Raw genomic sequence first — 15,603 nt, 5'->3', positions numbered from 1 at the left:
CCTTCCTCCATATACATGGACACCTATTGGCTGACCCCCCCTCCCCCCCGTCCTCCATATACATGGACACCTATTGGCTGACCCCCATCCCCCCCCCCCCGTCCTCCATATACATGGACACCTATTGGCTGACCCCCCCCCCCGTCCTCCATATACATGGACACCCTATTGGCTGACCCCCCCCCCCGTCCTCTCATATACATGGACACCTATTGGCTGACCCCCCCCGTCCACCATATACATGGACACCTATTGGCTGACCCCCCCCGTCCACCATATACATGGACACCTATTTGCTGACCCCCCCCCCCCCGTCCTCCATATACATGGACACCTATTGGCTGACCCCCCTCCCCCCCCCCTCCCCGTCCTCCATATACATGGACACCTATTGGCTGAGCCCCCGTCCTCCATATACAATGTTCGGCTCTCTCTATAACTCACCTCTTGTACGTTCTCCGTAGGGTTATACAATGGACAACCTGTGGACTGGATGGACTCTACGGGGGAGGAGCTCGGTCTGTGGACGAAGATGACACAATATCCAGGTTCCTGGGCTGAGGGGTCCTTACAGCTCCGGCCCACCATGGGCAAGTAACGCCCGATCCAGGACCAGAAGGACTTGGCCTCCAGCGTCTCCTTATAGGACTCTATATATCAATAACACTTGTATCTTCTAATAATATTGTATATTTTGGTGATTATGTCTTATATTGTGGATTGTTGTTATACGGAGTAAACGTGGTGGGGAGGGGATTCTGGTTCTGATGATTTATACAATTATTAAACTTGTATCACGTTAAAGTCTCCAAGATGTCAGAACCGGCCGCTTTATAGGGGTCTCCCAGCCAGACAATCCTTCTTAAGATGGGCCCCTGGATCTGATGGTGGATCAGCTGGAGGCCCCCGGATCAGCTGGAGGCCCCCGGATCAGATGGAGGCCTGGTGTCCAGTTTCTCTAACCATTGGTGACCAGGATCATGTCCTCAGGCTACTTGTTTCTAGAGTGGTCAGGTACTGAATACCCATTGCCCTCAGTGGTATAGCCCATAGGCACTTTCCTCCACTGCTAATACCTCTCCGTATACACCCATGAGCACCTCCCACTACTGCTAATATCTCTCCCTATACACCCATGAGCACCTTCCTCTAATGATTATACCTCTCCCTACACATATTAGCACTTCTCTCTACTGCTAATACCTCTTCCTATACACCCATGAGCACTTCCCTCTACTGCTAATACCTCTCCCTATACACCCATGAGCACTTCCCTCTACTGCTAATACTTCTCCCTATACACCCATGAGCACTTCCCTCTACTGCTAATACCTCTCCCTCTACACCCATGAGCACTTCTCTATACTGCTAATACCTCCTTCTATACACCCATGAACTCCTCCCTCTACTGCTAATACCTATCCCTATATACCCATGAGCACCTCCCTCTAATGATTATACCTCTCCCTACACGTATGAGCACCTCCCTCTAATGATTATACCTCTCCCTATACACCTATGAGCACTTCTCTCTACTGCTAATACCTCTCCCTGTGCACCCATGAGCACCTCCCTCTACTGCTCATACCTCTCCCTATACACCCATGAGCACCTCCCTCCACTGCTAATATCTCTCCCTATACACCCATGAGCACCTTCCTCTAATGATTATACCTCTCCCTACACATATTAGCACTTCTCTCTACTGCTAATACCTCTTCCTATACACCCATGAGCACTTCCCTATACTGCTAATACCTCTTCCTATACACCATGAGCACCTCCCTCTACTGCTTATACTTCTCCCTATACACCTATGAGCACTTCTCTCTACTGCTAATACCTCTCCCTGTGCACCCATGAGCACCTCCCTCTACTGCTCATACCTCTCCCTGTGCACCCATGAACACCTCACTCTACTGCTCATACCTCTCCCTATACACCCATGAGCACCTCCCTCTACTGCTCATACCTCTCCCTGTGCACCCATGAACACCTCCCTCTACTGCTCATACCTCTCCCTATACACCCATGAGCACCTCCCTCTACTGCTCATACCTCTCCCTGTACACCCATGAGCACCTCCCTCTACTGCTCATACCTCTCCCTGTACACCCATGAGCACCTCCCTCTACTGCTCATACCTCTCCCTGTACACCCATGAGCACCTCCCTCTACTGCTCATACCTCTCCCTATACACCCATGAGCACCTCCCTCTACTGCTCATACCTCTCCCTATACACCCATGAACACCTCCCTCTACTGCTCATACCTCTCCCTATACACCCATGAACACCACCCTCTACTGCTCATACCTCTCCTATACACCCATGAGCACCTCCCTCTACTGCTCATACCTCTCCCTATACACCCATGAGCACCTCCCTCTACTGCTAATACTTCTCCCTATACACCCATGAGCACCTCCCTCTACTGCTAATACTTCTCCCTATACACCCATGAGCACCTCCCTCTACTGCTCATACCTCTCCCTATACACCCATGAGCACCTCCCCTCTACTGCTAATACCTCTCCCTGTGCACCTAAGCATTCTGCTAGCATTTCCCTCTGCTCTGTCTTTTTCTGCTGACCTTTAAGTCTTCTATAAATCCCTTGGTCACACACTGAGGTCAGGACTGGATCCCATATATTATCTGCTCTTATCCACATTAGATGTCGGTGTCCTAAGTTCTGTTTAATATTTTATTTTGCCCAAATCCTTTTCCACTTGGCGGATCCCTCCAGGAACATCAACCCTGGGGCAAAAAGGGCAAAACATCGAGACCCTCGGTAATATCACTGATGAAAATATTATACAAAATGGGACCCAGTACAGATCCCTGAGGAGCATATCCCTGAGGAGCATATCCCTGAGGAGCAGATCCCTGAGGTCCACATCCCAGAGGAGCAGATCCCTGAGGAGCATATCCCTGAGGAGCAGATCCCTGAGGTCCACATCCCAGAGGAGCAGATCCCTGAGGAGCATATCCCTGAGGAGCAGATCCCTGAGGTCCACATCCCTGAGGAGCAGATCCCTGAGGTCCACATCCCTGAAGAGCATATCCCTGAGGACCAGATCCCTGTGGTCCAGATCCCTGAGGTCCACATCCCTGAAGAGCATATCCCTGAGGACCAGATCCCTGTGGTCCAGATCCCTGAGGTCCACATCCCTGAAGAGCATATCCTGAGGAGCTGATCCCTGAGGAGCAGATCCCTGTGGTCCCAGATCCCTGAGGAGCATTTCCCTGAGGTCCAGATCCCTGAGGAGCATTTCCCTGAGGAGCATTTCCCTGAGGTCCAGATCCCTGAGGAGCATACCCCTGAGGTCCACATCCCTGAAGAGCATATCCCTGAGGAGCATATATCCCTGAGGAGCAGATCCCTGAGGAGAATTTCCCCTGAGGTCCAGATCCCTGAGGACCAGATTTCTAAGGACCATATTCCTAAGGACCAGATCTAGATCTATTATTTTCCCATGTTGTTCCTCATCCTGTTCCATATGATTTTGGATGTCCCACAATCCTTTATTATGGGGGGGGATCTTTTCTTCTCTTTACCCCTCCTCATAATCTAAACTGAAGGACTTGTCTGTGTTGTCCCTGGTGGGATTTCTCCGTACACATCTGGTTTATCATGGATTTTCCGCTTTGTTCTTAAATTCCAGAATTTAATCTGTTTTCCAGCTAAACTTTACAAAAATGCTTGAGCGGCAGAACCTGAGTGTGAAAACCCTGAGTCATGGAAATGTCTGGAGCTTCGTACATCCTGATGGAGAACACAAGACTTGTCTACATTCTGCCTCTGAGTACAGACGTGGGGGCCATACTGCTCACTGGGGTCTTCTCTAGGTACAGACGTGGGGGCCATACTGCTCACTGGGGTCTTCTCTAGGTACAGACGTGGGGGGGCCATACTGCTCACTGTGGTCTTCTCTGGGTACAGACGTGGGGGCCATACTGCTCACTGGGGTCTTCTCTAGCTACAGACGTGGGGGCCATACTGCTCACTGGGGTTTTCTCTAGGTACAGACGTGGGGGCCATACTGCTCAATGGGGTCTTCTCTAGGTACAGACGTGGGGGCCATACTGCTCACTGGGGTCTTCTCTAGCTACAGACGTGGGGGCCATACTGCTCACTGGGGTCTTCTCTAGCTACAGACGTGGGGGCCATACTGCTCACTGGGGTTTTCTCTAGGTACAGACGTGGGGGCCATACTGCTCAATGGGGTCTTCTCTAGGTACAGACGTGGGGGCCATACTGCTCAATGGCGTCTTCTCTAGGTACAGACGTGGGGGCCATACTGCTCACTGGGGTCTTCTCTACGTACAGACGTGGGGGGCCATACTGATCACTGGGGTCTTCTCTAGGTACAGACGTGGGGGGCCATACTGATCACTGGGGTCTTCTCTAGGTACAGACGTGGGGGCCATACTGCTCACTGCAGTCTTCTCTAGGTACAGATGTGGGGGCCATACTGCTCACTGCTGTCTTCTCTAGGTACAGACGTGGGGGGCCATACTGATCACTGGGGTCTTCTCTAGGTACAGACGTGGGGGCCATACTGCTCACTGGGGTCTTCTCTAGGTACAGACGTGGGGGGGCCATACTGCTCACTGTGGTCTTCTCTGGGTAAAGACGTGGGGGCCATACTGCTCACTGGGGTCTTCTCTAGCTACAGACGTGGGGGCCATACTGCTCACTGGGGTTTTCTCTAGGTACAGACGTGGGGGCCATACTGCTCAATGGGGTCTTCTCTAGGTACAGACGTGGGGGCCATACTGCTCAAAGGCGTCTTCTCTAGGTACAGACGTGGGGGCCATACTGCTCACTGGGGTCTTCTCTACGTACAGACGTGGGGGGCCATACTGATCACTGGGGTCTTCTCTAGGTACAGACGTGGGGGGCCATACTGATCACTGGGGTCTTCTCTAGGTACAGACGTGGGAGCCATACTGCTCACTGCAGTCTTCTCTAGGTACAGATGTGGGGGCCATACTGCTCACTGCTGTCTTCTCTAGGTACAGACGTGGGGGGCCATACTGATCACTGGGGTCTTCTCTAGGTACAGACGTGGGTGGCCATACTGATCAATGGGGTCTTCTCTAGGTACAGATGTGGGGGCCATACTGCTCACTGGGGTCTTCTCTACGTACAGACGTGGGGGGCCATACTGCTCACTGGGGTCTTCTCTAGGTACAGACGTGGGGGGCCATACTGATCACTGGGGTCTTCTCTAGGTACAGACGTGGGGGCCATACTGCTCACTGCAGTCTTCTCTAGGTACAGATGTGGGGGCCATACTGCTCACTGCTGTCTTCTCTAGGTACAGATGTGGGGGGCCATACTGATCACTGGGGTCTTCTCTAGGTACAGACGTGGGGGCCATACTGCTCACTGCAGTCTTCTCTAGGTACAGATGTGGGGGCCATACTGCTCACTGCTGTCTTCTCTAGGTACAGACGTGGGGGGCCATACTGATCACTGGGGTCTTCTCTAGGTACAGACGTGGGGGCCATACTGCTCACTGCAGTCTTCTCTAGGTACAGATGTGGGGGCCATACTGCTCACTGCTGTCTTCTCTAGGTACAGACGTGGGGGGCCATACTGATCACTGGGGTCTTCTCTAGGTACAGACGTGGGGGGCCATACTGATCAATGGGGTCTTCTCTAGGTACAGATGTGGGGGCCATACTGATCACTGGGGTCTTCTCTAGGTACAGATGTGGGGGCCCTACTGCTCACTGCAGTCTTCTCTAGGTACAGATGTGGGGGCCATACTGCTCACTGCTGTCTTCTCTAGGTACAGACGTGGGCGGCCATACTGATCACTGGGGTCTTCTCTAGGTACAGACGTGGGGGCCATACTGCTCACTGGGGTCTTCTCTAGGTACAGACGTGGCGGCCATACTGCTCACTGGGGCCATCTCTAGGTACAGACGTGATGGCCATACTGCTCACTGGGGCCTTCTCGAGGTACAGACGTGGGGGCCATACTGCTCACTGGGGTCTTCTCTAGGTACAGACGTGGGGGCCATACTGCTCACTGGGGTCTTCTCTTGGTACAGACGTGGGGGGGGGGGCATACTGCTCACTGGAGCCTTCTCTAGGTACAGATGTGGGGGCCATACTGCTCACTGGGGTCTTCTCTGGGAAGAGATAGGGGGTCATACTGCTCACTGGGATCTCCTCTGGGTACAGACATAGTCTCCTCTGGGTACTGCATGTGTGGCCCCCATGTCTGTACCTTGAGGAGACCACGGTGAGCAGCATGACCCCCATATCTGTGCCCAGATAAGACCCATGTGAGCAGGATGGCTCCCCTGTCTGTACCTAGAGGAAACCACGGTAAGCAGTATGACCCCTATATCTGTGCCCAGATAAGACCCCTGTGAGCAGGATGGCTCCTCTGTCTGTACCTAGAGGAGACCACGGTAAGCAGTATGACCCCCATATCTGTGCCCAGAGGAGAATCTGGTGAGTGGTATGATCCCCACGTCTGTACCCAAAGGAGACCCGGTGAGCAGGATGGCTCCCACAACTGTACCCAAAGGTGAGCAATATGGCTTCCATGTATGTACCCAATGGAAGGAGTGCGGGGTGTCTCTGGCAGGAGGCTTCCCCAAAAATGCTGACAGTGCTGGAGCGCTTCACTGGTACTGGTGAAATAGAACTGCAGACTGCAATATTAGAATCCAATAGGTATTTATTAGGTATTATAAAGGTAACAGAAAACTAAAAACAGGGGGGGAGGGGGATAGCAATCTTGTACGGACTCCTGAATAGGAATTGTAACAATTTGTAATCACAAAATCTATCAGTTTTTTCTCCCCCTGTCAATCTCAATTGGATAAACATTTAATTATGTATCCTTTTCCACCACAAACCCCATAACCCATTGACCCTACATAAACAAGTTACATTTTTAACCACTTCAATTGTTCATCAGTCGGTCTCCCATACCGGTCCAGCTACACAGTCAGACCAAGAACAACTACCATAGACCTGAACAGGCCCGTTTGGAATAAAGCGTCGCTTCCATAATAGCTAAAGATAAACCCTTACTAAAGGTCAGAGAGGCCAACGTCATCGCCCAGCCCCCCATGACCTCACTTCCTGCCAAATTTTGGAATAGTAATGCACTTGCACTGTATATAAGGACACTAATCCCACCATACTACAGACCTGAGGAAGAAAGGGATACCTTTCGAAACGCGTAGTCTGTACAAGATTGCTATCCCCCTCCCCCCTGTTTTTGGTTTTCTGTTACCTTTATAATACCTAATAAATACCTATTGGATTCTAATATTGCAGTCTGCAGTTCTATTTCACCAGTACCAGTGAAGCGCTCCCGCACTGTCGGCATATTTTGGGGAAGCCTCCTGCCAGAGACACCCTGCACTCTTTCCATTGTATTTTACCGCTCTCCAGCGGTTCCGACATCCAGCTGCTCCTGGTCAATTAAAGTGGTCCTCCACCGACCCCTACCACCATCCAAGCTCGGCTAATCCTAAGGGCTGAGGGGCGCAGGGATCTCCCGACATCTGCCCCGCATCTGGATACCTCTGCCCGCATCCTGCGATTAACACCGGAGGACCAAAGCACCTCCTCCCGCAGCACCTACTCCCGCAGCACCGCTACCTGCAGCACCTCCTCCCGCAGCATCTCCTCCTGCAGCCCCGCTACCTGCAGCACCTCCTCCCGCAGCATCTCCTCCCGCAGCACCGCTACCTGCAGCACCTCCTCCCGCAGCACCTCCTCCCGCAGCACCACTACCTGCAGCATCTCCTCCCGCAGCATCTCCTCCCACAGCACCGCTACCTGCAGCACCTCCTCCCGCAGCACCTCCTCCCGCAGCACCTCCTCCTGCAGCACCGCTTTTCCAGCTAACAGTACCTGCAGCACCTCCTCCCGCAGCATCTCCTCCCGCAGCACCTCCTCCCGCAGCACCTCCTCCCGCAGCATCTCCTCCCGCAGCACCTCTACCTGCAGCACCTCCTCCCGCAGCACCGCTTTTCCAGCTAACAGTACCTGCAGCACCTCCTCCCGTAGCATCTCCACCCGCAGCACCGCTACCTGCAGCACCTCCTCCCGCAGCACCTCCTCCCGCAGCACCTCCTCCTGCAGCACCGCTTTTCCAGCTAACAGTACCTGCAGCACCTCCTCCCGCAGCATCTCCACCCGCAGCACCGCTACCTGCAGCACCTCCTCCCGCAGCACCTCCTCCCGCAGCACCTCCTCCTGCAGCACCGCTTTTCCAGCTAACAGTGCCAGCAGTAACCTGCTCCTGCAGAACATCCACGGCCAGCGGAGAAGATCCAGTAGCAGAGGAGACCTCCAGCGGTATCGGGATTCCCCTGCACTCCCCCCAAAGCGCTGTCCAGAGTTGTGCCTGCTCGCTAGCATTTCATTTCCTAATACATACCTCTGCCTATCTAACGCTCTTTGTGTTTTTTCTTTCCATATATATCCTGTATGTATGTACCCAAAGGAGACCCGGTGAGCAGTATGACCCCAATGTCTGTACCCAAAGGAGACCCCGGTGAGCAGTTTGGCCCCCATGTCTGTACCCAGAGAAGACCCCAGTGAACGGTATGGCCCCCATGTCTGTACCCAGAGAAGACCCCAGTGAGCAGTATGACCCCCCCATCTGTACCTAGAGGTGACCCCGGTGAGCAGTTTGGCCCCCATGTCTGTACCCAGAGAAGACCCCAGTGAACGGTATGGCCCCCATGTCTGTACCCAGAGGAGACCCCATTGAACAGTATGGTTCCCACGTCTATACCCAGAGGAGACCCCGGTGAGCGATATTGCCCCCATGTCTGTACCCACTGTACCCCCACTCTAGGTACAGATGGCGGGCCATACTGCTCACTGGGGTCTTCTCTAGGTACAGATGTGGGGGCCATACTGCTCACCCCGGGGTCTCCTCTAGGTACAGACGTGGGGGCCATACTGCTCACTGCGGTCTTCTCTAGGTACAGACATGGGGGCCCCATTGCTCACCAGGGTCTCCTCTAGGTACAGACATGGGGGCCCCATTGCTCACCGGGGTCTCCTTTGGGTACAGTTGTGGGAGCCATACTGCTCACTGGGGTCTCCTCTGGGTACAGCATGTGTGGCCCCCACATCTGTGCCTAGAGGAGACCACGGTGAGCAGTATGACCCCCATATCTGTGCCCAGAGAAGACCCCTGTGAGCAGTATGGCTCCCCCATATATACCCAAAGGAGACCCCGGTGCGCAGTATGGCCCCCATGTCTGTACCTAGAGAAGACCCCAGTGAGTGGGTACAGACGTAGGGAGCCATACTGCTCACCGGGGTCTCTTTTGAATACAGACGTGGGGGACATATCACTCCCTGGGGTCTTCTCTGGGCACAGACATAGGGGTCATACTGCTCAATAGGGTCTCCTCTAGGTACAGACATGGGGGCCATACTGCTCACTAGGGTCTCCTCTGGGTATAGACGGGGGAGCCATACTGCTTACCGGGGTCTTCTCTAGGTACAAACATGGGGGCCAAACTGCTCACCAGGGTCTCCTTTGGGTACAGACATAGTGGTCATACTGCTCACCGGGATCTCCTTTGGGTACATACATGGGATCCATACTGCTCACCGGGGTCTTCTCTGGGTACAGACATAGTGGTCATACTGCTCACCGGGATCTCCTTTTGGGTACAGTTGTGGGAGCCAACCTGCTTACAGGGGTCTCCTCTGGGTACAGACAGAGGGAGCCATACTGCTCACCAGGGTCTCCTCTGGGTATAGACGTGGCAGTCATACTGCTCACTGGGGTCTTCTCTGGGCACAGACATGGGGATCATACGACTCATCGGGGTCTTCACGGGGTACAGACATAGGGGTCATACTGCTCACCGGGGTCTCCTTTGGGTAGAGTTGTGGGGGCCATACTGCTCATTGGGGGCTCCTCTGGGTACAGATGTGGGGGCCATACTATTCACTAGGGTGTCCTCTGGATACAGACATGGGGGCCATACTGCTCACCTGGTCTCCTCTGGGTACAGACATGGGGCCATACTGTTCACTGGGGTCTCCTTTGGGTACATATGGGGGAGCCATACCACTCACCTGGTTTTTTTCTGGGTACAGACATGGGGTCATACTGCTCACTGGGGTCTCCTTTGGGTACAGACATGGGGGTCATACTGCTCACCGGGGTCTCCTTTGGGTACAGACATGGGGGTCATACTGCTCACTGGGGTCTCCTTTGGGTACAGACATGGGGGTCATACTGCTCACCGGGGTCTCCTTTGGGTACAGACATGGGGGTCATACTGCTCACCGGGGTCTCCTTTGCTTATTATACTTATTATTATCAGGGGATAATGTAGAGAAAGACTTTGGACCTTTTAAACCAGTTGGCGCCATTTTGGGGTTTGCAGAATTAATTTGTCCGGATCCTTTTTTGTCAGGATCAGATTTCTCAGTACAAAGAAAAAACACAAGCGATTCTGTGGGACGTCTCCACATATGACTGGTGTCTGTAAAGTGTTACTGTCACTTTAAGAATTATTAGTGGTGTCACACAGAAGATTGGGCGCCCAATGAATTCCAGGTTTGTGGGGAGCCTCCATGTCCCCATATAAGACGTGGGGTCTGCCAAGTCTTGTGCATTGGATTGAATTTCCCAGTGAGTGGGGTGAAGAGCGCAGCTGAGCCCTTCCCTCCCTGGATCACTCTCCTCCGCTCTCAGTGCTGGACTTAGAATTTATATGTCTATCAAACCCGAATCCTGCAAGGAGACGGACAGCGCCACCAGCCAGGGAGCGAAGAGATCAGCTGGGTGCTTCTCCCGGCTCATTCTAGTGATCAGTGAGATCTGAACCCGATAGATCACCACTGGGGGCTGTGGTCACATGATGGTTTTGTATAACTCTACTGAATCTCCCGTATAATGAGCTTCGGCTTTTATGTTTCTTTGTGTATTTTGTTGCGTCGGTTTTGCATGTTTTTGCTTTACTGACTTTTCTGGGACAATTTCTTAAACATTTTAGAAACATCAGGTCTCTGCTTAAAATATTCTAAATAAATAATGGAGGTGAGAGTCCACAAGAAGTACCAAGAACTTATTCCTGCGGTACCAGTGACACGAGGACTGTCCGGCGTCATCATTTTTTTTTTTTTAATCTAAAGCCGAGGAACGTGCTTTCGATTCACCCAAAGTGCAAGAAAAAGTGCAAACGTGTTACACAAAAAAAAAACGTGCACAAAGGATGCGGTCTATCGCAAGCCCTTCTCCGATAGGAGAGAGGCCCCCCAACAAACCTTACCCTTCGCCTCCGCACCAAAAGGTACCTGCGAGGTTCCAGGTTCGATGTCCCTTTTCGCCGAAGCTACTAGGGGACCACAAATGCTCCCGGCATCCCTCTTGGCGTTAGCCAAGATATCTGCCCGCAGAGCCGATAACGGTAGGTACCCTGCCTAAGCAGGAGTACCCTGGGTGTTTGCAGGGAGGTGAGGAACCTAATGGCCACACACACCTCCCCTAGACCGCCAGGAGGGACACCCAGAAGGGCTACCGCATCCTGACAAATCCTATGGACACATAACACGCAAAAAGTGACACAGTGAGACAAAAAATACATAAATAAGTGAATGTGCAGATATACTGCCCGGACATCCGGCCGGATCTATAAAAATTTCTCTGATCCTAGCCAGAAGGCCGGGAATCAAGAGGTGAGTGCCACAAGGTGAAGAGATTATGGTGCCCGTGCTTCCACTCAGTGAGCCGATTCTCCCAGTGAGTTTCGGCACCTCGGGGTCACCACTCCCCGAGGCACAAAAGTACCTCGGCTCTAGACCCTCTCAGCCTCATGGCGAGGACCTGGAGGGAACAGGTCACATCGGGGCAGCCGTCGAGCTGATTCCTCAGAACCAGCCCCGGAAAGCCCTGGTACACCTGCATCCTCCATGCAGCACCCATCCCCACCAGCATGAAAACTGATAAGAACTGATACTACACTTGATCTTAGCCAAAAGGCCGAGAACATTTTTACTTGTATTTTTACTGTCCGGCGTCATCATACTGAATCCAATACAACTTAAAAGAACATTTGTAGGGTCCCGGTTCTGGTGTTTCTGATACTTTACGTGAAGTTGTCATGTGACTGAAAGTGGAGAAACTGGGAGGTCCCAAAATGATCTATACATTGAGATATAACAAGACTGTGAGGGGGAAAACACTGCCCTGGCTTGTCTCTGACTGATGCCTTGGTCACATGATGTTTCCCAGACAGTTTCTACACAAGCTCCTTCCTGTCTAGTCTGACTTTTTCAGAGTAACGTCTATGTCTGCTCTTATTACTCATACATACTCCTGGGTTTAGTCCTGTCCTGTTCCGGTCCACGCTCTGAAGACAAAGGGGGGGATTTATGGAGCATTTTACCCTTTGCTTTCTTGGGTAAAATTGTCTCAATATTTTGGCGCAGTGTTTTGTGACTTTTCATATACGCGCCTTGCTGTGTTTGGCGGTGCTACGCGTGTTTTGAGTCAGCTTTTTGCCGTGGTCAGGAATTTATGAAAATGTCAATAAAAAAAAAAAGGAGCAACTTTTGGTGCAAATCCCCCCCATAAAAAGACGTGAAATTCCTGATTAATATTCGCAGATCACCTTGTTATTTGACATAGATTACACAGATATATATTATTTCCTTAAGTAAATCACTTTGTTTAATTATTATTTTTTTGTAAACATTTTTTATATGATTAGGATGGGCATGCTTAACCCCTTAAGGTTCCGTTTTTGCTCTTTCGTTTTTTCCTCATCACCTTTTAAAATTAATAACTAAATTTTGCACCTAAAATTCCATATTACGACTTAAATTTTGCGCCACCAATTCTACTTTGCAGTGACATCAGTCATTTTACCAAAAAATCCACGACGAAACGGGAAAAAAATCATTGTGCAACAAAATTGAAGAAAAACTGCCATTTTGTAAATTTTTGGGGCTTCCGTTTCTACGTAGTACATTTTTCGGTAACAATGACCCCGTCTCTTTATTCTGTAGGTCCATACGGTTATAATGATCCCCGACTTATATAGGTGATTTTGTCGCACTTCAGAAAAAATGATAACTACATGAAGGAAAATGTATACGTTTAAAAATGTCATCTTCTGACCCCTATAACTTTTTTATTTTTCCGTGTATGGGGCGCTATGAGGGTCATTTTTTGCGCCGTGATCTGAAGTTTTTAGCGGTACCATTTTTGTTCTGATCAGACGTTTTAATCGCTTTTTACTCATTTCCTCATTATATTAAAAGTGTCCAAAAATGCACTATTTTGGACTTTGATATTTTTTGCGCTTACATCATTGACCGTGCGGTTTAATTAACGATATATTTTTATAGTTCAGACATTTCTGCACGCGGCGATACCACATGTTTATTTTTGTTTACAATTTTTTTTTTTTTTATGGGAAAAGGGGGGGGATTCAAACTTTTATTAGGGAAATCTTTCCTTTTTTTCACTTTTTTTCACTTTTTTTGCAATGTTATATATAGGAGACTATAACACTGATCTTTTATACTGATCATTGTTATCCCATAGGAGACTATAACACTGCACACACTGATCTCTTATAGTCTCCTATGGGATAACAATGATCAGTATAAGAGATCAGTGTGTGCAGTGTTATAGTCTCCTATGGGATAACAATGATCAGTATAAGAGATCAGTGTGTGCAGTGTTATAGTCTGCTATGGGATAATAATGATCAGTATAAGAGATCAGTGTGTGCAGTGTTATAGGTCCCTATGGGATAATAATGATCAGTATAAGAGATCAGTGTGTGCAGTGTTATAGTCTCCTATGGGATAATAATGATCAGTATAACACTGCACACACTGATCTCTTATACTGCTCATTATTATCCCATAGGAGACTATGACACTGCACACACTGATCTCTTATACTGATCATTGTTATCCCATAGGGACCTATAACACTGCACACACTGATCTCTTATACTGATCATTGTTATCCTATAGGAACTATAACACTGCACACACTGATCTCTTATACTGATCATTGCTATCCCATAGGAGACTATAAGACTGCACACACTGATCAATTATACTGATCATTGTTATCCCATAGGAGACTATAACACTGCACACACTGATCTCTTATACTGATCATTGTTATCCCATAGGGGACTATAACACTGCACACACTGATCTCTTATACTGATCATTATGATCCCATAGGGACCTATAACACTGCACACACTGATCTCTTATACTGATCATTATTATCCCATAGGGACCTATAACACTGCACACACTGATCTCTTATACTGATCATTATGATCCCATAGGAGACTATAACACTGCACACACTGATCTCTTATACTGATCATTATTATCCCATAGGAGGCTATAACACTGCACACACTGATCTCTTATACTGATCATTATTATCCCATAGGAGACTATAACACTGCACACACTGATCTCTTATACTGATCATTATTATCCCATAGGAGACTATAACACTGAGCACACTGATCTCTTATAATCTCCTATGGAATAACAATGATCAGTATAAAAGATCAGTGTGTGCAGTGTTATAGGTCCCTATGGGATAATAATGATCAGTATAAGAGATCAGTGTGTGCAATGTTATAGTCTCCTATGGGATAATAATGATCAGTATAAGAGATCAGTGTGTACAGTGTTATAGTCTTCTATGGGATAATAATGATCAGTATAAGAGATCAGTGTGTGCAGTGTTATAGTCTCCTATGGGATAATAATGATCAGTATAACACTGCACACACTGATCTCTTATACTGATCATTATTATCCCATAGGGACCTATAATTCTGCACACATTGATCTCTTATACTGATCATTGTTATCCCATGAGTGATATAACACTGCACACACTGATCTCTTATGCTGATCATTGTTATCCCATAGGAGACTATAACACTGCACACACTGATCTCTTATACTGATCATTGTTATCCCATAGGACACTATAGCACTGCACACACTGATCTCTTATACTGATCATTATTATCCCATACGAGACTATAACACTGCACACACTGATCTCTTATACTGATCATTATTATCCCATAGGAGGCTATAACACTACACACACACTTCTCTTATACTGATCATTATTATCCCATAGGGACCTATAACACTGCACACACTGATCTCTTATATTGATCATTGTTATCCCATAGGGACCTATAACACTGCACACACTGATCTCTTATACTGATCATTATTATCCCATAGGGACCTATAAAACTGCACACACTGATCTCTTATACTGATCATTATTATCCCATAGGGACCTATAACACTGCACACACTGATCTCTTATACTGATCATTATTATCCCATAGGAGACTATAACACTGCACACACTGATCTCTTATACTGATCATTGTTATCCCATGAGTGATATAACACTGCACACACTGATCTCTTATACTGATCATTGTTATCCCATGAGTGATATAACACTGCACACACTGATCTCCTCTTATACTGATCATTATTATCCCATAGGAGACTATAACACTGCACACACTGATCTCTTATACTGATCATTATTATCCCA

At 49.2% G+C, this 15,603-nt stretch overlaps 1 protein-coding gene and 1 pseudogene across 1 annotated transcript in view; one reads left to right on the top strand and one right to left on the bottom strand.

Moving 5' to 3' along the window:
- Positions 1-803, top strand: part of LOC130306466 (synaptotagmin-like protein 4) — a gene marked incomplete at its 5' end in the record, with an annotated part of 18,165 nt that extends 17,362 nt beyond the window's left edge. Inside the window, 1 exon segment of the mRNA XM_056552100.1 lies at positions 465-803. Within this exon segment, the coding sequence (XP_056408075.1) occupies positions 465-598 (134 nt within the window).
- An 11,052-nt stretch (positions 804-11,855) lies between these two features.
- On the bottom strand, positions 11,856-12,015 carry LOC130306467 (U2 spliceosomal RNA; annotated as a pseudogene).
- Between the last annotated feature and the right edge of the window lie 3,588 nt (positions 12,016-15,603).

The sequence above is a fragment of the Hyla sarda genome, unplaced genomic scaffold (assembly GCF_029499605.1).
Source record: "Hyla sarda isolate aHylSar1 unplaced genomic scaffold, aHylSar1.hap1 scaffold_1374, whole genome shotgun sequence".
Lineage (NCBI taxonomy): Eukaryota > Metazoa > Chordata > Amphibia > Anura > Hylidae > Hyla > Hyla sarda.
This window is presented reverse-complemented; position numbering and strand designations above follow the sequence as displayed.